General features: G+C 40.3%; 2 protein-coding genes across 3 annotated transcripts in view; one reads left to right on the top strand and one right to left on the bottom strand.

Moving 5' to 3' along the window:
- Window positions 1-26,203, bottom strand: part of cfap157 (cilia and flagella associated protein 157) — a 158,298-nt gene that overhangs the window by 51,489 nt on the left and 80,606 nt on the right. For both annotated transcript variants that reach the window (XM_064297699.1, XM_064297698.1), the window contains exons 5-6: window positions 5,678-5,808; window positions 3,407-3,557 (exon numbers count right to left, since the gene is read on the bottom strand). In XM_064297699.1, the coding sequence (XP_064153769.1) occupies window positions 3,407-3,557; window positions 5,678-5,808 (282 nt within the window). The remainder of the gene's footprint in view (window positions 1-3,406; window positions 3,558-5,677; window positions 5,809-26,203) is intronic.
- On the top strand, window positions 11,725-13,032 carry LOC135233687 (putative nuclease HARBI1). The gene is made up of 4 exons (XM_064297488.1): window positions 11,725-11,829; window positions 12,019-12,284; window positions 12,381-12,653; window positions 12,840-13,032. Exons 1-4 carry the CDS (start codon window positions 11,725-11,727, stop codon window positions 13,000-13,002), a joined length of 807 nt encoding a protein of 268 aa, XP_064153558.1. The 3' UTR covers window positions 13,003-13,032.

The raw sequence follows: 26,203 nt of genomic DNA, 5'->3' as shown, positions 1-26,203 counted from the left end.
TTACATTGCGCCTCAAGAATAACCCTTTTGAACCTACCCCACTTTTCATTCACAGCCTTGGAGTTAAGAACTTTCACTCAGTCAATATTACATAAATTTTTTCGCATCTTGTTGAAATTGGCTTGTCTAAAATTATAAATTCTGGCCATAGAGGAGGCCTTGTCAATTTGCCATAATACATCAAATCTAACTGCAGAATGATTGCTAGTCCCAAGTGGCTCAATTACCTCTATGCTACAAATTCTGCCCGGATCATTGGGATCACAGGTACGCCATCCAGCCAAGTTATGCCTTGGCGGGGCATGTCCCATACCTATACAGCACCAAGAGTTTGGCACTTTTCAGGGTTCCCCATAGAAATAACTGCAACAACCACAGACTCTCAGCCCTTAAAAACATGAATTTCTGTACATTTTGACCCCATTTCAACAGACAGAATTCATAAACAACTTCACACATCCACACAATAAAGCGCCAAACTTAGGGGATTTTGCATTTTCTCCTTCTTTTTCCTGCCACAAATGCTCCTAGCCCACGAAGAATACGTCTCCCCATTGGTCATTTTACATACATCAACCAATAAAAACATTGGATACAAACACAAAATGAACATATATGCAAGTGTGCACATTTAAATCAGTAGAACTTTGCAGCTATGACGTCTAATTCCCTCGTAGCTCACTGGGTAGTGCCATCGCCTTTTGGTGGAACTGTTCACAGGACTGATAGACATGGGTTCAATAGCCCCCCTCCGACTGAAGCAAATTTCTAACTCATTACACTGGCTTGCTGGCTAACTAAAAATACAACATTTAAACAAATGCTTTTGCATCGGCAAAATCTTTCTGGAATAGTTCCGCTTTCGTCATTTTCACGGTGTTTAATGTTAGCTACTTTGTGTGCGAGTAACTTGGCATTCTTGTACACTGAAAACGTGTTTTTCATGACATACATATTATTGCAAGAATCTTTTTGTCTCTCTGTTAGCTAGTGCAATACCAGCTGACGCCAGTAGATGGCAGTGGCCACCAGTTTGTGTGAGATTTGCAGGCACAGGACATCTTGCTTGGTAGCAAGTTTTGCTGGAGTACTAGAAACAAGCTAAGCAAGCTGAAAGCGAGTATCTGCATATGTGGTCAGCTAAAAGCTTTTATGTTTTATTTGCAGGTAAGACCGTATGAAGCATGAATTTTCACTAGTTTAGTGTGTGTATGAATTCCTGTTGACTTTTACATGCTTATACACAAGAATGTTGTAAAATAATGTTGGCTAAACTGGTTAGTAATATAACTACCTTGTGTGCTAGCCGCAGACTATATTGTTGTTCACATGGTTAGTTAGCTACGTTACAGTGGGTTCTTCACATATCACGTTATAATGCTTATTTGTGCGCTGTTAAAACAGGGCTTAATTACATTAATAATTTCTGTTAGAGAAAAAGAGTGTGATACAGAACAGTATTGTAACGTGCTTGGTGGCAAGCTTTACTAGACTACTAGCAAGCTACGGGAGCTGAAAGCGAGTGTCTGCCTATGTGGTCAGCTAAAAGCTTTTATGTTTTGTTTGCAGTGAAAAAGAACGGCTTCTTTTCATTAAAATATGTGGCACCTGAATTCATACAGTACCAGTCAAAAGTTTGGACACACCTGCCTAAACCAGTTTTTTCATAATTAAAAATGCTTTAAACTGTATAAACTTGTCTATAAACACTTCATATTTCATTATATGATATATGAAAATGGAAATCTTGTAAGCTCATTGTTTTGTTATTTAAATATCTTGGTACGTATTGGTGTTCATGATCACATCTATCTTAACAGGTGCTCCAGGACATTTTTCATATTTTAGAAAAATAATGACCACCCGCCATATTTCAAAATGCATGGGGTATATTCCTACATCATTTTCACCACATGCATTACCATATATTTCCAATGGAGGGTAGAAGGGTGGAGCTGATGTAGGAATAAATCCCATGCATATTGAAATATGGTGGGTGGTTTTTATTTTTTTTAAATATGAAAAATTCTACAGGTCCTGGAGCACCTGTTAAGATACATGTCATTATGAACACCAGTACGTACCAAGATATTTAAATAACAAAACAATGCACCCCCCCCCCCCCCGCCCCCCAATGAGCTTACAAGATTTCCATTTTCATTTAAAAGTTAAACTTTTGAATGCAATTAATTTATGATTATCTGCTTATATAAGTACAGATATCATATAATGAAATATTAAGTGTTTATAGACAGGTTTATACAGTTTAAAGCATTTTTAATCATGAAAAAACTGGCTTAACCAGGTGTGTCCAAACTTTTGACTGGTACTGTATATGAATTACTATTATCATTTACTCATTACAAACACAGTGCAAAAAGAAATGATATCTCATGAAAAAAATGTTTTCAACATACAAAAATGCCCAGTTACTCACACATACACACATAAAGCACTGTATAAGTCATTCATTCAAACTGCCAAAATCTAGGTCTGCCATTAAAAGTATTGGTATCAAAATGACACCAAGTTACTGTACTACAAACAATATAGGCTATCTTGCCTCACAAAAATTAAACAAGCTGTATTCGAAAGCAATGCTACCTAATGTTTCCTAAATTGTTTCAAGTCACACTCCTAACACATTTTACCATAAGGCCCTCTTCAAGTTCCCCTATGAGCTTTATCCAGATATTCTCACTAGGCACGAGCTGGTCAGTTTCTGGAATTTTCTGCACATTCTTTTACATAGAGAGATACACCCCCGTTTCTCTGGCTTGTGTGTGCTGAAATAGCTATAAGCATAAACCGTGTTGACAAGTCTCCCCGAACCATTGCACTTCTCTACTTATATACAAGGAAAAACCCCAAGTCATCCAATTTAGACATAATCATGACAAACAATGAATCCTGCTTGCGCTATATCTGTAAACATATCACACTGGGTTAATCTTTGTAGCTGAGACACCAACTTTTTCCCCATGACATTGGCTTTGCAACAATACAAAACATGATTACACTGTATTTTGGAGAAACTAAGTTCTTCACAATGCTGATCCAACCAGATCTTTTGCAACTGAGCACGGTCTCTACCACACTTGTTGACTCCTATTAAGGAGCACACTTCTGTAAACCGCTTTACCCAGGTATGTGAACACTCTCATTAAACTTCAACCCTTACCATACTGACCCAATCAAAGCACACGATGGCACAACAGCACTATGCTTAAGAAATTTCATTAAATAACACTGATGTATCACCTCATTCACAAAATTGATGTAGTGGTACATATCCTTGCAGCAACATTGTTATTGTTGTGCTAAGATTTGTTAGTAGCTGCAATAAATAATTCAGCTATCCCATACATTATAACTGCCTGGCACCACAGGAATCAGTGCTCTCTACCTTCAGGGCCTGACACATGGCACTGAGAGCCTCCTGCTGAACTGCCTCCAGCTGTTCTCTGATATCTTTTTCTTGCTTCAGATCTTTTCTCAGTTTGTCTGCCTTGGTATTGTTCTGCTCCAGCTCCTCCTTCAGTGAGGCTAGGTCCTGCCTGTTGTACAAAATTATATGACATGGTCATTGTTTGAAACACATTTTCATTTACAGTTATTAATCAGTTAGATTAATAATTATTTTAGTCCATAATTAAGGTTGCCAGCTGTACAACTTCCCTGGAAAACATATTCAAGTATTCATTATATCAGACAACATCTGTAATACTACACCACTTGCTTAGATAAGTAATCTTGGAGAAGAATGGGGTTGAGGGAGCCTAGAAATGAGCTTTTCTGCTTTTTGTGCAGAATGGAAGTTATCATTAAGCATTACTGGTGCCCTGTCAAATACTTTTGTATGTATTTCAGTCCTCCATCACCACTGTCTTGAAAGAAAATCTATTTAAAATCACAAGCGAAGCAATCATTCAGTTAATTCTGGAAGTCATCTTGGTTAATCATTCAGTTCTCACTCCATCAGGCACATGAGAAGAATGATAGCACAATATATATAGTGAGCTCCATAATGTTTGGGATAAAAACTTTTTTGTTGTTGTTGAGTTGGGTCTGTAGTCTACAATTTTAGATTTAGATTAGAGTATTTTTATACATTTTGGTTCACAATGTAGAAATTACAGCACTTTTTATACATAGTCCCCCATTTCAAGGCAACATAATGTTTGGGACATATTAACATTATGTAAATTAAAGCAGTTATGTTTAGTACTTTGTCGCATATTCATTACATGAAATGACTGCTTGAAGTCTGACCCATAGACATGACCTGGTGGAGTATCTTCTCTGCTGATGCTCGGCCATGCCTGTACCACAGCCACCTGCTTGTTTCGAGGGCTAGTTGCCTTAAGTTTTCTCTTCAGCATATGAAACAGATATTCAATTGGATTCAGATTGGGTGAAAGACTTGGACAGTTAAGAATGTTCCAGTTTTTGTTTTTGAAAAACTCCTTTGCTACTTTAGCTTTCTAGTCTTGCTGTAGGATGATGCACAGTTCAATGAGTTTGGAGGCATTTGCTTGAACTTGAGCAGATAACATGCTTCTGTACACAAGAATTAATTCTGCTGCTGCTATCAGCAGTTACATCACCAGTGAACACAAGTGAGAAAGTACCTGTGGCAGCAATACATGCCCAAACCATAACACCCCCACCACCATGTTTCACAGATGGGGGGGCTTTGAATCTTTATACATCCTTGGGTATGACTTGAAAAATAAATCTGGCTTTGTCCTGTATTAGAAGTAGATCTAATCACTACATAATAAAGAATATAAATTTTTCAAAATGTATAAAAGTTTGGAGATAAAGGCGATGGGGGGGGGGGGGGGGTTCTTACAAAGAGCCATGGGTTTTAAATGGCGTTTAAGGGTTTCACCACATGTGAATCGTTTGATAACAAATCTAAAATTGAGTACAAAAAAAATGTCATTGCCTCAAATATTATAGAGCTCACTGTAAGTTCATTCCTGTTCATTACTGCTCTAGTGTTAAAAATACAATTTTAAAAATGCTACATTTTTTATTCTGAGAGCAATACACTCATAAAGAACAACACCCCCTCCCCATTCCCAGTGCCTGCTCTCATGTTATTTCTGTAGCCTGTTTGGTGTGACAGAGAACAGTTTCTCTTAGTTTGATAATGTCTTCCAACCATGTATTTGCTATTGTATTGCAACTGGTGAAGTTTTTAAATGTCCATCTTCACAAACCTTGAATAAAACCTGGTGTGCAAATACATCTTTTTGGTGTGCAAATACAATTTTACCATGTTTACCATATTCTTCCTAAAAATGCACAGAAAAGAAAATGCAATCACATTTTAAAATGTGTCTAGGGCTGTTAGTTATTTTTTGTGACCACAGTTTCATAATTACATAATCTATATTACATGCAATCTGATTCTGCCCTATATAAGAAAATCAGTAGTAGTAGTAATAATAATAATAATAATAATAATAATAATAAGTAGAATAATAAATTGTATAATAATTTAATAATTAGTATTATTTTAATAATAATAATTTTTTACTTATTGGAAAAGATGTAGAGACCATTGATCATTTCAAATGTAAGACTTCCAGGTCCTCTGTTTAAATTCAAGAGTTGACACTGGTTTTCACCATTTTCACACTCCGCAGTGCAACCTAGGTTCTCTGACCTGAGGCAGCTGAGGTCCTTCTGGAGAGCACTGTGGTCCTCCTGTAGCTGGACATACTGTGTCTGGCTCTTCAAATGCTCCTTTAGCTCTGCGAATTGTTCATCACATCTCAAAGAAAGCTGATGTAGCACCTAGCACAGAGAGGAAGATGCAACAAAGTCCCAGTCAATCCAGGAAGTACACACCCATTGGATCACCCTACAGAAAGTGACTTAACACAAGTTCATATGCAGTCATATACTTACATAATTTGTTTCGGCAAAAAGAACAGTAAATTTACTTAAACACTATTATGGAAACTGTATTACTACAGAAAGTCAACATACAATGAGGAAAATCTGTTAAATCAAACCTGCTTTTCTAAAAAGCATACTATTCCCAAATGATAGGCCTATTATAAAGAAAATTTAAATGCACACACGGATTTTTCACACCACAGTCCCCTAATTTCTAAGAGTGGGCAGAGATGCCACTGTCTGTATCTGTGTTCATTCAGTAAAATGAAACCAGAAGTTGGCATTGATTAAACTGGAACATGTGTAAAGAAGAGCTAGTTTTCTAGCTTGATGTAATTGGTATTGTAATCAATGCTCTTTAAAGGACAAAGCTTGTGATTTTAACACTGAAATAAAATTCATCATGAAGTGTAATCAGGGATAATTATACAGACAAAAAGCCTGATTCTTGGATTCAAGAATTAATCTTAGCATTCATCTGCCTATTCCCACCCCATGGTACTCTTTATAATGTAATTTGTTCAGGAATGCCAAAGCATGATAAAATTACTCACATGAAAATGAATATCAGAATCAGACTTTATTGGCCTGATTTTTTATGTTTTTATGTATAAAAGGAATTTTATTTGGTCAATCGGTTGCTCCTTGTAACACTAAAGACAAAGACATGACAAAGTGAAAAACAATGAAAGTAAGCACAAAGTGTTGCACTTAATATTAACTATTAAATATGTACATCATATGCACTTGTGAGAATACATACGTTATGGCATCCTTTTTATTATGATGTTATTTTTTCTGCAGTCCAGATGATACAATGCCTGTGTCTCTTATGTTTTGAGCTGAACCAGATGGTTATGGAGGTGATGAGGACACACTCAATGATGGCATTGTAGAACTGGCTGACCACTTCAGGTACTGGGAGATTCTTCCAGAAATTCTAAGATTTCTACAACCGTGACTGTAGTGCTACAAATGGTGGGGGGCAGCGATGGTTGGCTCTTTCTGAGATCCACAGTGATCTCCACTGTCTTGAGTGCATTCAACTCCAGCGTTTAGTGACTTCACTAGGAAATCAGCTGCTTAACTTCCTGTCTGTATGCAGACTCATCATCGTTTCAGATGAGACCAATCAACATTATGTTGTCCATGGGAAAAAAAATAAAATTAATGAGTAATGTTTAGTGAAAATATTTAGAGAAATATTTAGTGAAAATTTGTGAATCCAGTGAGGTTGGTTTCTAAATGTGTTTAACCCCTTATGCCCCACTCATTCCAGGGCTTTGTAAGAATACCCCATCTCAAATAAACCCCATTATCTCCAAAATTATATACAATATAATTTTGTATATAATTGTTCAAGGTTCAAAGCTTGATACAAAGAAGACATTTGTACCAAAATGATCAAACCCTGATCCTATAAAAGTCTCAGTCCGTAAACATACAGGACATATTTATTCTAAAAAACAACAAAGAAATCCAAAAAAATTTTTTTATTTTGTTATGTATATATCTACTTCTGATTCTGGACAAAACCAGAATTATTTTTACAATTGTATCCCAGGATGTATACAAAACCAGGAAAATGTTTGGAGGAGATTGAACAAAGCAATGAAATGAGACATGTTTTGCCAAAAGTGGGCCCAAATCTCCCGAAAACCTCTCCAAATGGCATCAAACCTCTCCAAATAAGAATATTTTGTATATCATTTTTCCCAGCCATATTCCACTTTCAGATGCAACTGTTGAGACCAAAAGTTTACGTACACCTAGGCTTAAGATATTCAAACTCAGTTTTTCAGAACTCACATGCACATTTCATGTTATCGTACATTTCTTTTGGCAAGTCAAATTACGGCATCTACTTTGTTCACATCAGAGGTAATTTTAAAACAATCGATTTATTTCAACTTTAATTCACTGTATCAGAATTCTAGTGGGTCAAAAGTTTACATACACCCAGTTGACTGTCTCTTTAAACAGTCTGGAAGATCCCAGAAATTGATGTAATGACTTTTTAGAAGCTTTGGATCAGTTGTCATAATTAGGAATTAATTGGGAGTTAATTGGCACCTGTGGCTGTATTTAAGGGCCTATCTTTAGAGCCACTGCCTTCTTGCCCTTGATACCATGGGAAAATCCAAGCAACTCAGCCAAGACCTCAGGAAAAAAATGTGGACCTCCACAAGTATGGTTCCTCATTAGGAGCAATTTCCAAATTATTGAACTGTTTGGCCATAATGATCAGTGCTATGTATGGAGGAAAAAGGGTGAAACTTTAAATCCGAAGAACACCATCCCAACTGTGAAGCATGGGGGTGGCAGCATCATGTTGTGGGGGTGTTTTGCTGAAAAAGGGACTGGTGCACTTCAGAAAATAGATGGCATCATGAGGAAGGAGGATTATCCAGAAATACTGAAGCAACACCTCAAGACATCAGCTATAAAGTTAAAACTTGGCCGCAACTGGGTCTTCCAGCAGGACAATGATCCTAAGCATACCTCCAAAGTTGTAACAAAATGGCTCAAAGACAACAAAGTGAAAGTATTGGAGTGGCCATAACAAAGCCCTGACCTGAATCCCATAGAAAATTTGTTGACTGAAAAAGCATGTCCGAGCAAGGAGGCCCACAAACCTGAATGATTTACACCAGTTCTGTCAGGAGGAATGGGCAAAAATTCCAGTAAAGTATTGTGAGAAGCTTGTGGAAGGCTACCCCAAGCGTTTGATTCAAGTTAAGAAATTAAAAGGCAATACCACCAAATACTAACAACATGTATGTACATTTTTGACCCACTGAAAATCTGATATTATACATAAAATCTGAAATAAATCTGTCTCTTAGCTACTATTTTGAAATGACCTCTTATGGAGATAAAGTAGTTACCCTAATTGACTTAACATGGGAAATGTATGGTAACATGGAATGTGTAGAGTTGTGAAAAATTCAGTTTGAATGTCTTTAGCCTAGGTGTATGTAAACTTTTGGCGTCAACTGTAATTCCATTGAGGGTGGTACCCTCTGGAACCCTGCAAAACAAATATTCTTTATTTACCATTCTTTCTTTTTGACTAAGCCCTGTGTTTTAGTCAAATGCCGTCCTTTTGGAGAGGCTCAAAAAATGTACATCATAATGGTTACTTATCAAACAAATTCATTTAAAAAACTAAATTCACTTAGAAACAATCAAACCACTTGGTTTTGCCTACCCAGGCTTGTAAGCAGTAGCCTTCCGTAATTTGCATATGGATGAAAGGAGCCACAGCGTCCCAGAACTTTTATTTGTGATCAAAGCTTACAAAGGAATTTCACAGGGAAGTGCGAAGTGTGAACTCATGTCTCTGGCCCTGTTCAGACCTGTACTTTGTATCCAGATATATCCAGATTGTGTCTAGATTCAGTCGAGATGGATGTTAGTTCACACCTGGCATCAGGATGCGTCTCCACATGCATCTCGAGTGACCACTTGTGATCGGATCTCACTTCCCCGCTCAATATGCAAATAAACACGTACATCATTTCCGTTTGAGAACCAACGATTTGAGAACCAACCAAAATGATACAGTTCTATTCGCTTCTGTTTTGCTCCAGAAAACAATAGGTCCGATAGATCTATCAGCAAACATATGGCTTAGCTATGCTCGGAAGTCCTCAATAATAATATAATTTTCCAAGAAATTATGAAAAATCGTTGGCAACGTTTCTTTAGGTGCAGCATCTTTTACTGCTACCACAGAGTGAATGCAATGATAAGAACATTTTCGGTTACGCTGACCTATAAAACGTTATTCCAAAAGCAAAATTAGACATGTTATACATCGTTAGAAAGCTTATACTCTCACCTACTGAATAAATGAATTGTCAATCAAGCCAGATTGTACTAAAAAGGGCGACAACGCACAGCTATTTTGGAAGGTACCCAGGCATCACAAATGCCTGTATATTTCACAAACGGATTGTCCAAGACAATATATGACCACTCAAAAGGGACATCTCTATGGATAAATCCAATGGTAAGGTTGTACATTTATTCAATATTTAGTCCCAGATATTGACTGTAGAATGACACGGTATTATTTTTTAAAACTTTGTCTCGTTTATTTCGTTATTCAGTGTGGCTTCTTCTTGTTGTTTCGCACTTTAATATGACGCCGTTGGCACGTGAATGAGTACGTACTTCCGTTTTCACTTATCAGTTGACTAGGCAGTCCTTCAATGTGGCCCAGGACGCATTCGTGTACACACTGCTAAAAGAATGTGGCCATATGGGACACAGACCACCTTCGAATGTGGTCTGAGTGATCGGACCTCAATGCCTCCTCAATGCGTCTTGGGTGCATTCACACCTGTAGTTAGAGCAGTCCACTTGTGATCGGATCACCCAAGACGCATTTTAATGCCTGGTCTGAACAGGGCCTTTCACCAACAGCCTCACATGCAGACACAAATACAGATCTCACAGGGTGAGAGCCCGCAAGGAGGAAAAATACAAAATATAAAATCAAATCAGAAATGATTTAAAATATAGTACTCTTTATCATTACTGCACAAACAAAGCTCCAATAAAGCGTGTGCTAAGCTTCCGCTACGAACACAAAACTATGATATACTGTATAGGTATACGGGAGTTTCCAAGCAGGGGCAAAAGTCATGATGGGTAGATCAACAAGAAGTTGGATAAACACAGTGATCCCCTAGGAACTGCTTTTGCCTCTATTATTGACTCTATTGGTTTTGTACAGAATGTTTGTGAGCCTACTCACTACTGTAGCCATACCTTAGATTTAGTTCTGTCCCATGGTATCAGTGTGGTGAAACTTACCATCGCACCTCATAACCCTGTACTCTCTGAGAATTTCCTCATTACGTTTAATATCAAGGCATCCAACCCACCTGTATCAGAGCCTAAACACTACTACAGCTGATCATTAAACCCTGAGGTCATTCCAAAGTTTTTAAATATGCTTCTGAATATGCATTCCTCCCCATTGAATAAAAGGCTGATGATGAAGTATCACTGGACCAATAGACTAACCAGTTAACTCTTACTCTCAGAAACACACTTGATATAGTTGCCCCTCTAAAAAGAAGAAACTTTAGTCAGAAAAATCACACTCCTTGGTACAGTGACACCACCCGGGCTTTGAAGCAGTCCACAAGAAAATTGGAGCGAAAATGGTGGTCCGAATAAACTAGAAGTATTGCGTCTTATATGGAAAAATTGTCTCCTTCAGTACAAGGTCTTGCATCTGCTACTGTGGATATACCTTTTTCTCAAAACTAATTGAACAAAACAAATATAACCCAAAATTTCTGTTTAGTACTGTGGAAAAAGTAACAAAAAAACAATCATCAGAATCTTCCGATTATAGCAGCCATGATTTTATGAACTTTTTCGATCAGAAAATTGAGGCTATTAGAGACCTGGGGCAGTATGTATCAAGTCGCTCAAAGTAAAAAATTAGTCTCAAGTGTAACTTAAGTCTAAGAATGGGTGACTTTTACTCCTACACTCAGATTTAAGAATAAAAGTGATTTATCAAATTTCTCTTGACTTAAGAATACTCTTAACCTGTCAGGTATTTAAGAGACCTCTGGGGCTCTCGTAATTTGACTAGGAGTAGGCAAGATGGCTGAGCTGCGAGGACGGAGACGCGCACGCACCTTCCGAGACAGGAAGAATGTTTTACAAATGTTTGATGATGCACAGTTAATCAAACGTTATCGCTTAGGTCATCAGGGAATTATCTTTGTCACCGATCTTGTGCGGGATGTAATATCACCATCAACTTTGAGAAGTAGCGTAATTATGGCAGAGATGCAAGGCATTTTAACGCTGCGCTTCCTAGCCACAGGAAAAATGCAGTTATGCAATGCTGATGATTTGGGACCATCACAATCCACCATCAGCAGGGTAGTGGCAAAAACTGTGTCAGCCCTTGCAGCACCTCATATAGTGAGGAGGTTTATAGAATTGCCAGCCTCTCCTCTGTTAATCTGCCAGAAGCAAGCTGCATTCATGCGTCTAGCGGGCTTCCCGGGGTTGGTTGGAGTAATTGATGGCACCCACATCCGTATAATTGCTCCCAGCGTAGATTAAGAGACTTTTGTAAACAGGAAGAGGTACCACAGCATCAACACCCAGGTAGTCTTTGACGCAGATTACAACATTTTAGATGTTGTGTCCAAGTGGCCAGGATCTACCCATGACGCATGCATCCTGAATGAAAGTGGATTGCAACAGCTATTTGACAGGAACATTGTTCCACCTGGGTGCCATCTCCTTGGAGATAAAGGCTACCCAAAACGACGCTGGCTTCTCACACCATTCCCAAGACCACAACCAGGGGCCCAAGAAAATTACAACAGGTACAAATTAACTAAGCCTGTGAATTATAATAATGAATCATCTCACCATTATAGAGTTATTTTTGACGGTCATCTAAACATAATTGGACTTTTTAGGGCTCACCAATGCACCCGAAGCGTTGTGGAGAGGGGCATCGGCCAATGGAAACGCCGGTTCCATGTCCTTCATGGGGAAATCCGCCAAACACCACAGAAGGCCAGCAATATTATAATGGCATGTGCAGTCTTGCATAACATACGCAACATTCCTCTCCCCCCTGATGAGGGAGATCATAATAATGATGATGATGATGACGACCACCCTCCTAGCATCCCATTTGCCTCTGATGCCACTGTGTTTAGGCAGCACTTTGCCAACTTTCATTTTGGGTAAGAAATACATTTTTATTTTGCTCCTGTCGCACTCCCGCCCCCAATCTATTGATTATAAGTGCTGAGTGGATTTTAAAAAAAAGACAGCAATAGGCAAGATTTAATCTTTTTTATTTTTAGTTCATAATAATGCTCCTTCAGCCTTAAAACTTTTATGCTCATCCGCAACTCTTCTCTCTGCAGTGCATCCATGTCCTCCACCTCGTCCGGGTTGAGCCGTGGAGTGGCAGTGGCCAGTGGGGGCTCAGGGAGCAGGGGCTCTGGGCCTGCTGCTGGAGAGGGAATGCCAGATGGGCCTCGAAGCAGTGCTGTTGCAGCTGGGAGTTCCTCTACAGGCAGCTCATGAGGGGACGAAATGGTGTTTTCATCTGCATTACTGAAAAACAGAATTCATTTTGTTAAGTTAGTTGATTCTTGTGAATATACATTTGTATCAATAAAATAAGTATTGAGTATTGAGCTACAGTTCTTTTATAATAGCATGCCAACCTTACTACGGTCTGCAGTTTGAGTAGTGCAGCATCCTGACAGTCGCCCACTCCACTGATTGTGGCATTATTTTCTCAGAGGATGCGGAGAAATACTTCTGCCACTGCACTTAAAGGTTTAGGGGACAGGACCTCCACCTGAATAAAAAAATATAACTACATTAATGTTCATCAGCAATATGTAACAAACGTGTCTCATAAGTAAGTAGATATAAAGTAGATAAATAAATAAACAAATAGATACATAAATAACGTAGACTACGAACCAGTGCCAGATGTTGCCTTCTTGAAAGCCGAGATTTCCTGACGCGCTTTGGACAAAACATTGTGCCATTTCTTTTTGCATTCCTCCGAATGGTGGAGGAGAAGCTCGCATTAATGCTGTCTGCGATCTGCTTCCAAACTGCTTTTTTGTGTCGACTTGTAAGTGTGGGGCTAAATTTTCCCTTAATTATTTCCTTCTTTGCCTCCACCTCCTCTACCAACATCACCGTTTCTTCCACAGTCCAATTCGGCTTTCTTTTCACATCCATTTTGCTTAGACTAACATTAGACAACAAGGGAGCTTTCATAACGAGGGTGTGTTTAACTTTATTGAAAACTTCTGTTGACCCATCAATAGAACACAGATTTCCCAAAAGCTGATTGGTTCTTGTCTCTTAGCAATTTTGGCAATTGATGACATCATCTTAATCCTTTTGTTTGCAGCACCTGTGATTGTCGCAGAAACACACTTTGCGTTACTCTTGAGAATGTCTCAAGACTTACCTATGAGAAAGTGTGAGCTGCTTGATAACTATGTTTTACCGACCACTTTAAGCAAAGAATGCTTTCACTCCAAAGTAAGATCTTATGAGATTCTTAAGTGTAATTATTAAGATGTTTGATACATACGGCCCCTGATCTCCAAACTCCTCCATCATACATTACTCCTGCTAGTATAAATAAATAGCCCAGTGCTTGGTTACAACGGGAAGATATATAGACAGCAGCACTAAACTGTTTTACATGCATTAGCATGGATGAGCTATCTACACTACTTGTCCTCAAAACTGAATACCTGCTCGATCCGATTCCTACAAATTTGGTTAAAGAACTCCTTCCTGTATGAGGCCAGCACATGCTAAAAATCATTAAGACATCCCTAGTAACAGGATATGTACCTGAATCACTACAAGTGGAAATTATTAAGCAATTACCTGAGAAACCAAATCTAGAACCTAACAAAATGGAAAACTATAGACTTTTTCAAAATTATTAGAGAAAACAGTTACTAAGCAAATTAGTGCATACCTTGGCTCTAACGGTATTCTTGAAATATTCCAATCAGGGTTTAGACCCTACCACAGCACTGAAACCGCACTTATCAAAGTTACTCATGATTTACTATTGTCAGCAGACCGTAACTCTGTGTTGGTTCTTGTACTCTCAACCGGAGTCAAGTCAAGTTTATTGATCACATACACATTAGCATGGCAGTGAAATTCTTTGTTCCTGTTTGTTACTCTCTCATCCCAATGCAATAAACAATCAATCAATTGAATGATGATTATAATAGTTGTAATAATAGTAATAACAATAGCAATAAAATCATAGAATAAAATATAAAAAAGAATATAGTACATATATTACATACACACACATACATATATATATATATATATATATACATACATACATGCACATACACATATGCATATACATACATATACACACCCAATATACACATATTTATGTAAGCGCGTTCACAATAAATAGGATTAAAAGAGTCTCATAAAGTCTGTGTATGTGCAGTTAAGTGCAGTGTAACTGAGGGGGAGGAAATGGGGGGAGGCTGGAAGGAGGCAGGGGGTGTGAATGGATGGAAACAGGGGGGTCTAAATGTAAATGGAATGCATTTATATAGCGCTTTTATCCAAACCGCCTTACAATTGATACCGACAACCCCCCGACTGCCAGACAACCGCTCTTACCTCCTGAGCTGTCTCCCCTATAAGGGTCTAAGGGGACAGGGTCAGGTGTTGGTGGAGCTGAGCAGGTGTTGGGAGTCTCAGCTCAGCGTCCGAATGGCCTGGGGGTAGAAACTGTTCCTGAGGCAGTTAGTCTTAGCCCTGATACTGATATAGCCAGGCTTCCTCTTGGACTGCTTCCTACTGAAGAGACCATGGCTCGGGTGGCTGGGATCAGCAATGATCTTATTAGCCTTGGATATACATCTCTTGGTGTATATGTCCTCCAAGTTAAGCAGCATGCCACCTGTAAGCCGTTGGGCCGACCGCACCACCCTCTGAAGCTGCCGCTGATCCTGTTCAGTGCAGTTGCCATACCAGGTGGTGATGCAGCTGGTCATGACGCTTTCAATGGTGCAGCTGTAAAAGTTCCTCAGGACTGGTGAGGACATGCCAGACTTCTTCAGCCTTCTTAGATTGTAAAGGCGCTGCTGGGATTTCTTCACCAGCGTGTCCATATGCCGAGACCACTTTGTGTCCTCCGAGATTTGGACTCCAAGGAACCTGAAGCTACAAACCCGCTCCACAGCTGCCCCATTGATGGTGATGGGTACATGCTCAGCCTTCTTCCTGAGGTCCAGGATCAGCTCCTTGGTTTTCTCCACGTTAAGCTCCAGGTTGTTCCCCTGGCACCACGTTGAGAGTACCATCATCTCGTCCATGTAGTCCGTGGTGTTGTTGTCGGTTATCAGACCAATAACTGTCATGTCATTGGCGAACTTGATGATGGCATTAGCGCTGTGCCTGCCTGTGCAGTCGCTGATAACGATGGAATATAGGAGTGGGGTGAGCACACACCCCTGGGGGGCACCTGTGTTGAGGGTCAGGTAGAATGAGATGTTGTTGCCCACCTTTACCGCCTGAGGTCTTCCCGTTAAGAAGTCTAGGACCCAGCTGCAGAGAGTGGTGTTCACACCTAAGGCCGCCAACTTAGAGATGAGAATGGTGGGCACTATGGTGTTGAAAGCGGAGCTGTAATCTATGAACAGCATTCTCACACACACTTTTACCTCCAGGTGGGACAGTGTCTTATGCATCGCAATGGCAATTGTGTCATCCGTGGACCTGTTGGTGCGGTATGCAAACTGAAGAGGGTCCATTGTGACTGGTAGGATGGAGCAGATGTGTTCTTTGATCGCCCTCTTAAAGCATTTCATGATGATTGGCGTGAGCACTACAGGTCTGTAGTCATTGAGGCATGTGACTTTGGCCTTTTTGGGGACAGGGATGATGGTGGATGTCTTGAGGCATGTCTTGAGTGCAGCTTTTCATACAATAGATCATGAAATTCTACCGGACAGACTCCAGGCCTGTGTTGAACTTCATGGACAGGCACTCACATTGTTCACATCATACTTATGTGACAGTAAACAGTTTGTTAAACTAACAGAAGAAGAGTCCTAGCTACTCAATGATGAACTGTGGTATTCCACAAGAATCAGTGCTAGGACCAGTACTTTTCTCACTATATATGCTACCACTTGGCAATATTATACGGGCACATGGTGTAGAGTTCCACTGCTATGTGGACAATAATACACAGATATATATTTTGATGAAACTTGACGAAGCACTGCCGCTTTCATGGTTAGAGGCCTGCATTGTGATGGTTGTTTGGCTGAACAAAATATGGTTATTAAAGACCTTGGTGTTACCATTGATCCTGATTTAATCTTTGACACGCATATAGAAAACATATCCAGAACTGCTTTCTTTCAGTTACGCAAAACAGCTAAAATCAGGCACTTCCTGTCAGTGGGGACGCAGAGAAATTGATCCACGCTTTTGTTACATCTAGGCTAGATTACTGTAATGCCCTGCTTTCCAGCTGTCGTAATAACTTGTTAAAGAGTCTGCTCGTATCTTGACTAGGACTAAGAAGCGTGAGCACATTACCCCGGTGCTATCATTGCTTCACTGGCTACCCCTTAAGCATAGGATATATTTCAAGGTTTTGCTTCTGACTTTTAAAGCTCTGCACAGACGTACACCAGTGTACATAACTAACCTGCGCCTACCTTATAAGCCCATGAGGTCACTTTGTTCTCAAGACGCAGGCTACTTAGTAGTCCAAAGAATTTCTAGAAGCCTAAAAGGTGGTTGAGCCTTCTCCTACAGAGCCCCACTACTGTGGAACACGTTTCCAAAATTTATAAGGGAGTCAGACACAGTCTCAATATTTAAATCTAGATTAAAAACGCATCTTTATGCTCAGGCTCATAATCAATTATAGTCTGGAGACAGGGTGGGAGAAGCCTGTAGCCATAGAGCATTGTGGGGTGGCATCCTTTCCTTACTGTCACCTGTCAATCATTTGTGACCCCACTTTACATGGGCTGGCTCTGGATAGGCGGGTATATTTGTTCCCCCCTCATGACTGCATGGGCTCTCGATCCCTGTCCTAGTAGCTATGCAGCCATAGACTATTCCTGGCAGGGCCCCAATTGTAATTGTAATCTATTGCACATTCCCTAATCGCCATTTCTACTTTCTTCCCCACGCTGCCGGCGGGGCTTTTGCCCCAAATTTTGAGAGTGCTGTCATCTGGACTCCCCCACCACTGCGGTCCAGCCCCTCTTTCTTCATCGCCTCCACCCTGCCCACTTCCGTTGCTACCTGCTGCTCCCCACCACCGCCACTCAGCCACATAATCTGAGCCGCAATGTGAACATATGTAAACTGACTGACCATGTTGGTCACCAATCTACACCATGAGCCGAGCAGAGGAGGATGGGTTTCCCCCTTGAGCCTGATTCCTTCCGAGGTTTCTTCCCATCTGCTACAGAGAGATTTTCCTTGCCACTGTTGCTTTAGGCTTGCTCCTCTGGGGGTTTAGGCCAGGGTTTTCAGTGAGCGTATTGTGACAATTGCTGTGAAATACACTATATTAATAAAATTTGATTGATTGAAGTTGCTTGTTTAGAAAAACCACACTTTTCACGTTTGACATTCTATTTGCGTGCATAGAAATAGTCGTTTTCTAATGTGCTCATGAAAGCGTGTTCAGTTCAATGGGAAATCATGCATAATGAATAATGACTTCTCCTAGCTGGTATGCAAAGAGCAGATTGATTGTATAGAGATCAGGGAGTGATTTTATCATGTTATAACTGTAGTATTAGCAGTTGTTTGACTTCTTGCAGAGAGATATTGGATAAAAATACCATAATAATCAACCCGGGATTATCTATTGTTATCTCTAGTGTAGAGATTCATGTCTGAAATCTGGTTGTGCACAGCAGCAATTTTCTTCACATGGTCCAATTTTTCTTATGATCAATAAAGATCAAAACCTACAATGAATTTACCCCACCAAAATAAATTTAAAAATTAATGTCCAGGAATTTATTAGTTTCTAGGTCTAGCTTATACTAAATGTTGGAGCATTGCTGCAGGCATTTTCTTCCATTTAGCAAGAAGAGCGTTAGTGAGGTCAGGCACTGACTGGCCGTGACACTCTATTAGCCCAACACCTGGCTATTGACTGGTAGTGGGGTGTGAAGAAAATGCCACAAATGGCCTGTATTTAAGTCAAACAGTAAACTGTCCTACATTTGAAGTCATTCTGTTAGACTTATATAAACCAAAACCAGGTCACTCATGAAAAAACGTTATTGAAATTTTAATACCAAAAAAGGTTGTTGTTTTGCAAAACTAAACTTTATTTTGCAATGTCGAAACAGAAAACTCATCTGAGGGAATATTTCTGAGGACAGTGAAAACAGCTTTGTTTTCATAGCACATCTCAAAATAATAATATTATTATTCAGTATGATTATAAATAAGGAGTAGGCCTGATTTTGAATAATAAATGTGTCATGTGAAATTGTGTAATGTGTTTAACATGTTGATGGGGATGGGGTATTTGTCTCAAACTTCAATCAAGGGACCTCAGTCAATGGATTAGTAAGCTAGATGGCTAATGTAGCTATTTTCTACAATCTTCCAGACCTACTGCTGCCAGAGGTGGCAAAAGGAGAGCAAAAAGAGGGGGAGGAGGAGAGGGAGAGGCAAGAGGGGGGTGAGTGAGAGGGGGAAAGGGAGCTGATTTCAGCTCATTGCTTCCACCAACATATAGTATACACCATATCGTATTTTACACCTGTAGGGACAATAGAATTACATTTCCCTACATTTATAGGAAATGCAGGTGATGTCAACAACACTGTCCCAGCTTGACATTTGGTTACAGTGAACCAATCCTGTAACCCAAAACACGTAACAGGCTATAAAACTTAAAACCATTGTTTCTTACCTCTTACCTTTTGCCATCGCCACAAGCGGAGCTTGTTTGAATTTGGAGTGCTAAGACGACCAGTGATCTCTTCAACTTTTGCCAAAGTTACCCATCCCTGGACAAAGACCAGAGACACCAGTGACCCAGGGGCGAACCTGGACAATATATCACCTCCTGGGCCCTGCGTTCCATGCTGCCAAGGCAGTGTGAACATTCCTCGTCAGCAAAACCAGCTTATCCAAGGAGCAAGTGATTCTGTGTGTTTCTATTTGTCCCCTTTCTTCCTGATCATTCGAATAAGTTGTTAGTTGGGTAATTATGTGGATTGGTTTGCTGTCTATAGCTGCATAGTGCAATAACACACACGGTCTCTTTTCTTCCAGCTAACTTTCCAACTCCAACTCTAACAAACTAACAATCACAATATAGTCAGTATTTGCTAAACAACCAAATGTTACATGTATAGCTCATGAGCAACACATTAAATTTTGTCCAGAGACAAAGGGCATGAGTGCACACGTACTTGCACTGACACACGCATGCATGCATAACTCTCCTATGTTTCTCCGTTTTGGCTTTCCCAGTTAGCCTATTAGGTTAGTCAATGTATGTTCTGTATTTTCATGGCTGTTTAATAAATTATATTAAACCTGTTTTTGATGTTACATGAACATGAGAACCAAACCAAACAGTCTTACCAAGAAATCCTTTCATCCCTCTGGTTATCTATTAAATCTTTGATTTAATTATATTTGACAATTAATATTGGTCATTATAATTATCAATTGAAATCACAAATTTATGATTTGATATTTTAGATAATTGTAATTTTATGAGACTGATTACTTACTGCAATTTTTACTACACCTAAATAATTGGTGCTGTATAAGGATTGTTAAGACAGACATGTTTCAACTATCTATCCTCACCATTTTGGAATTAGTAGACATATATTCCCTATGCACCTCTAAAGACCCGTGATATAATTCGGTTAACAATGCTTAGGCCTGCACAAATCACACTGTATTCTATGTTAAACTGATATTTGACTCATGACTTCCGTGACAAACACCCAGCCTTACTATAAATACACAACTAGGAAGAAAGTCCTGATCACCATCATGAATTCATACGCTGGCTACAGTGTAGCTATCGAGCCTCTCCTGAATATTCTAGTTACATCAACACTGAACTACCTAAATAGTTTGGTGTATATACTGTATGTGCCATATTTATTCAATTTTCTAGTTTCCACAAAGTATCTCATCACTTAGGCACTCAATTGAATAAAGTTTTGCTATTATTTTGTTACGACCTTAAGGAAAACATACTGTGAGATGATTTTGAACCAAGATCAAATAAAATTTCATACTAAGTTATGCAAGTGGGTGACAGAGCGCCTAGCACAACACTGGCTTGCTACTTGATGAGAACGAGAGGGCCAATGTATGGGTTATATATGTACTGCTTAATAATCTAATTATGAATGAAAAACATCCAACAAAAATGAGTGAGTACGCTTTTTTAGATTTTTTTATATAGTATAAGTGGGATAATCCACAACTTATGCAATTAAATGATACCAATGCACGTGCCTTGGGTGGCTATTTGCCTCATCGTTGTGCAATAATATCATATAACTGCAACACCTCGTTGTGGATTATCCATTTTGTAACTGTGCAATTAAAAGTGTATACACAGTGTGAGTGTGGAAAATTCAAAATACAGACAGACAGTTTTTTCCCACTATTTATGTCCTTGAAGATCCACACATTTCATTATGATCTATGTTAGGCTGTCACTTTCAGTAGTCTGCAGATGTAAGCCTTATGACGTGACTCAAAAATTATGTCAGCTGTCAAAATTTGTGCATGCATTATCAAAGCTTTTTGTGCAACTACGTATTTTGTTGCTGACAAGTCAAATTAGCCAGCATGCTAAAATACAGATGTCCTTAGGTAAATACTTTGCCTGAGGAGGACATGAAAAAGGGCTAATACCAAGAAGGAAGACATACAGAACAGGATTATACAGATGAGCCATCAGCTAAAAGAAAGAAATCAGCCTTCAAACAGCAATACTGTGAGTCCTACATTAAATATGGATTTGTGTGTTGTCTGTGGGGTAAAACCGCCAAATAAATCAATTAACCCTGGTGGAAATTCCACCTTTGCTCCAACATGGTTTTAAGCTGGTCCAGCAGGTTTTAATGTCTTTTTTTATGTTGCAATCACCTGACAGTCTGGTATTCTTCAAGATTATTTCTGCAGCTTTCGAAATTAGTTTGCGGCCTACTTAGTTTGCTAAAGCAGAGCAGACATCCCTATCCCCAGTGAATTCCTCCAACTCATACCAGGGGATCCCAAGGTGAACCCAGGCCCATTGAGAGATATAATCTCTCCAGCATGACTTAAGTCTACCTCCTGGGTCTCCTCTCAGCCGGATGTTCCCAGAACACCTCCAAGGGGAGGCACCCCAGGGGCAGCCTTATCAGATGCCAAAACCGGAGCGACATAGCTCAGGAGGTAAGACCGATTGTCTGGCAGTCTGAGGGTTGCCAGTTCAAACCCCGCCCTGGGCATGTCGAAGTGTCCTTGAGCAAGACACCTAACCCCTAACCCCTAACTGCTCTGGCGAATGAGAGGCATCAATTGTAAAGCGCTTTGGATAAAAGCGCTATATAAATGCAGTCCATTTACCAAAACCACCTCAACTGACTCCACTCAATTCAAAGAAGCAGTGGCTCTAATGCGAGGTCCTGCCAAACGGCTGAGCTCCTCACCCTATCAAGGAGTGTAAACCCCACCACTCAGTGGAGAAACGCATTTAAGATTTTTCCTTTTATTCACACTCTCACTCTTTTGATTATTACACATAGCTTGTGACCATAGACAAGAGTATTGAGGAAGATCAACTGGCTTTTCCTTTTGGTGCAGCTTCTTCTTCACCACCACCGTCCAATACAATGCCTGCATTACTTCGGTCGCTGCACCTACATGGCGGTCAACCTCCCTATCCCTTTTACCCTCACTCGTAAATAAGACCCCAAGATATTTGAACTCCTCCACCTTTGGCAGTTGCTCCCCTCTCTGAACCCGCTGAATGGGACAAACTAACTTTTTCCGGGAGAGGACCATAGCCACAGGCTTGGAAGTGTTGATCCTCATCCCAACCGCATCACACTCAGCTGGACACCATTCTAGTGCACATTGAAGGTCACAGTACAATGAGGCCACCTCTATGTCCAGAAACCAGACACACTCCAGACCTCGGCTGCACCTTGAGATTTTTTCCATGAATACGAGGAACAGGAAAGGAGATGAGGCGCACCCTTAGTGGAGTCTGACACCCACACTGAACGAGTTAGACTTCATGTCTATAATGCAAACTCAGCTCTCGCTCCAAATGTACAGGGACCAAATGGTTCACAGTAGCAACCCCAGCATCCCATTCTCCTGCAGCACCTCCCACAAGATACTCTATGGAATACGATCATATGCCTTCTCCAAATCCACAAAACACATATAAACCACATGTAGACTGGATAAGCACATTCCCATGCCCCCTGAAATATCTGGGAGAGAGTTCCTCAAAGTGTTCCTTCCACCTGCCGATAATATCTCCAGTTGAGGTCAGAGTTTCACTATCTTTGCGAAGAACAGCCTTGATAGTGCCCCACTTTCCCCTCCCGAGATGTCAAATGGTTTTCCAGAACCACTTTGGGACCAACTAAAAGTCCTACTCTTAGACCTCTCCACCTCTCCTCCCATGCCCCAGCTTTTGTTTCTGCAACTGCAGCAGCTTGTATCTTTTTTCCTGCAGGTACCTGTCTACTGAATCAGGAGTCCTCCACACTAGCTAGGTCCAAAATGCTTCCTTCTTCAGCTTGACAGCCTCCCTCACTGCTGGAGTCCACCAACGGGTTCTTGGGTTACTGCCAGGACATGCACTGACTAGTTTTTAGCCACAGCCCAGCAGCTTCGCCAAAAGAGAGGTTTTGACCAGGGTCCATATAGACTCCATGTCTCCAAGCTCCTCTGGAATATGAGAGAAGTTCTCTTGTAGGTGGGAGTTGAAATCCGAGAGAGAATTCCACCAGGCATTCACAGCAAGCCCTCATGACATGCTTGGACATAACTGGTCTGACAGACAGCTTCCCCTGCCATCTGATCCAACTCACCACTCAGCTCCTTTCTTCACCTGAGTATCCAAAACAAATGGCTGCATGCCTGATGAAACAACCACAACTAAGTCAATCATCAACCTTTGACCAAGGTGTTCTGGTATTACACTGGGGTGCAAAAATGTGGGCACCTCTGGTCAAAATGAGAGAAGATAACCTGATCTCTAAATGGTACAAAGTTAAACATGACACATTTCTTTGTTGTACGTCGCTCTGGATAAGAGCGTTTGCCAAATGCCTGTAATGTAATGTAATGTAATGTAATGTAATTTCTTCTTTCTTTCAAAGCAAGATTACTTTTTATTTTTATTTTTTTACAGTTTCAAAATAATAAAAAAAGGAAAAAAGCCCTGTGCAAAAGTTTGGGAACCCTGTTAGTTACTACTTTGTAACTCCTCCTTAGGCAACTATAACAGCTTGCAAACGCTTCCTGTAGCCAGCTAAGAGTCCTTCAATTCTTGCTTTTGGAATTTTTCTCCATTCCTCCTGGCAGAACACTTCCTGCTCAGAAATATTCTTCGGCCTCCTTGCATGCAAGAAATGTTAAATCTCTCCACAGATTTTCAATAATATTTAATTCTGGGGACTGTGGTGGCTATTCCAAAATCTTCATCCGTCTTTCCTGGAGGTACTTCATTGTTGATTTTGATGTATGCTTTGTATATGTCTCTTGCTGGAATACCCAACTCTTCAACTTCAATGTCTGGACTGACTTTTCTTGATATTTCTTGATATTTGCTGGAATCCATTCTTCCTTCCACCTGCACAATATTTCCTGTGCCTGCAGATGCCACACAACCCCAAAGCATAATGGATCCACCTCCATGCTCAACAGTTGGCAAAGTGTTCTTCTCTACAAATGCTTCACCCTTTTTCTCCAAACATACCTTCTTTGGTTGTGGCTAAAAAGTTCCATTTTAGTTTTGTCAGTCCAAAGCACATTCTTCCATTCAGGCTACTCAAGGTTTTCTTTTGCATACTTCAGACATTTACTTTTGTGTTGAGGTCATAGGAAAGGCTTCTTTCTGGTAACTCTGTCATGTAGGTCTTTGTTGTTTAAAATATGTTGTATTGTTGCCCTGTGAACAACTAGACCTGTGTTTGCTACTTATGTTTGCAGCTCTTTTGCAGTGATGTGGGGGTTGCGCTGAACATCGCTCACCAGGTTTCAAGCCATTCTATCAGAAATTTTTCTTGGTCTTCCAGACCTTGCCTTGACTTCAACTGTTCCATTTATCTTCGATTTTCTGATAATGTTTCTAACAGTAGAAATAGGTAGTTTGAAACATTGAGAGAAGTTTTTATAGCCTTCTCCTTGTTGTTGGAAGTGAACTATCTTGATTCTGATATCCTTGGACAACTGTTTAGAGGAACCCATGGTTTTTAACACCAGACAGAACCACCACCACAGTTGGATACTTTAGAAGTCATGGAGTTACTTCACAATAAATAGTTCAGCCCTGGAATTATATTCACCGGACTCACTGAAGCCCTAATGAGTAAATCACCTGGGTCTGGGCCTTAGTAATTATCTTTTAAAAGGTAACAAAGAATAATCCAAAAGGGTTCCCAAACTTTTGCACAGGGTCATTTTCCTTTTTTTATAATTTAAAAACAGTAAAAAATGAAAATGAAAATAAAAATCTATCTTGCTTTAAAATCTATTTTGCAGAAAGGGCTCATGTTTAATGTTGTACCATTTAGAATTCAGGTTTGCTTTAGATCACTTGGAGTTTAATTGTAACAGACATTTAAACCAGCGGTGTTCAAATTTTTGCACCTCACTGTATATACACTTATGAATGTCCTTGTGTTCAAACCATGACCAGCACAGAAGTCCAATAAGATAACACCGCTCGGATTCAGATCAGGGAGGCCATTCCTCCAAATCACACCTCTCCAAGTTTCACAGTCATTGCCAACGTGAGAACTGAAGTCTCCTAGTAGAACTATGGAGTCAGTAGGTGGGGCCTTTTCCAGCACCCCTCCCACCTTCTCCAAGAAGTGCATATAATGCTGAAAATTTTCCTCTCTGCCACTCATAGTCACATGGGAACCTCTCATCCACTGCAGTAAACTCCAACTGAGTCTCCACCAGCTGGGGACTCGTAAGTAAGACAGGAGAGACAGACTGCCGCCCTGCAGTAGAACCAGGCTGGACAGCCGACTCCGACCACCCCAACTGTCAGGTACACAGGACTGCAGATGCCACAAATGACAGATATTGAAGATTTAGAGGTGTACCTGACCATGTTTGAGGGTACAGCAGCTGCCTGCACGTGGCCTTCAAAGGAGTGGGCTGTGCGTTTGCTTCCCCTTCTCGCCGGGCATCCTCGACATCCATCTAAGAGGACCTGAAGCGGGCAATTTTAGACTAAGTGGGTTGAACAGAGGAAGATCACCATTACCGCTTCAGGGCTCTTTGATACCCTTTACTCTGGCTCAGCAGCTCCGAGTCACCACTAACCGGTAGCTCCAGCCAGCAGTGCACTCTGCGGTGGAGGTTGTTGAGCAGGTGACGCTCAAGCAGTTTGTGCTAAGCCTGGAGATAGCCACTGCCAACTGAGTGCACTGCCTCAGACTAACGTCGCTGGACACCACCGTTGCCCTGGCGGAGGATCACCTCAGCA

The sequence above is a fragment of the Anguilla rostrata genome, chromosome 10 (assembly GCF_018555375.3).
Source record: "Anguilla rostrata isolate EN2019 chromosome 10, ASM1855537v3, whole genome shotgun sequence".
Lineage (NCBI taxonomy): Eukaryota > Metazoa > Chordata > Actinopteri > Anguilliformes > Anguillidae > Anguilla > Anguilla rostrata.
Note: the sequence above shows the minus strand (reverse complement) of the source record. Positions and strands in the feature narration are given on the sequence as shown.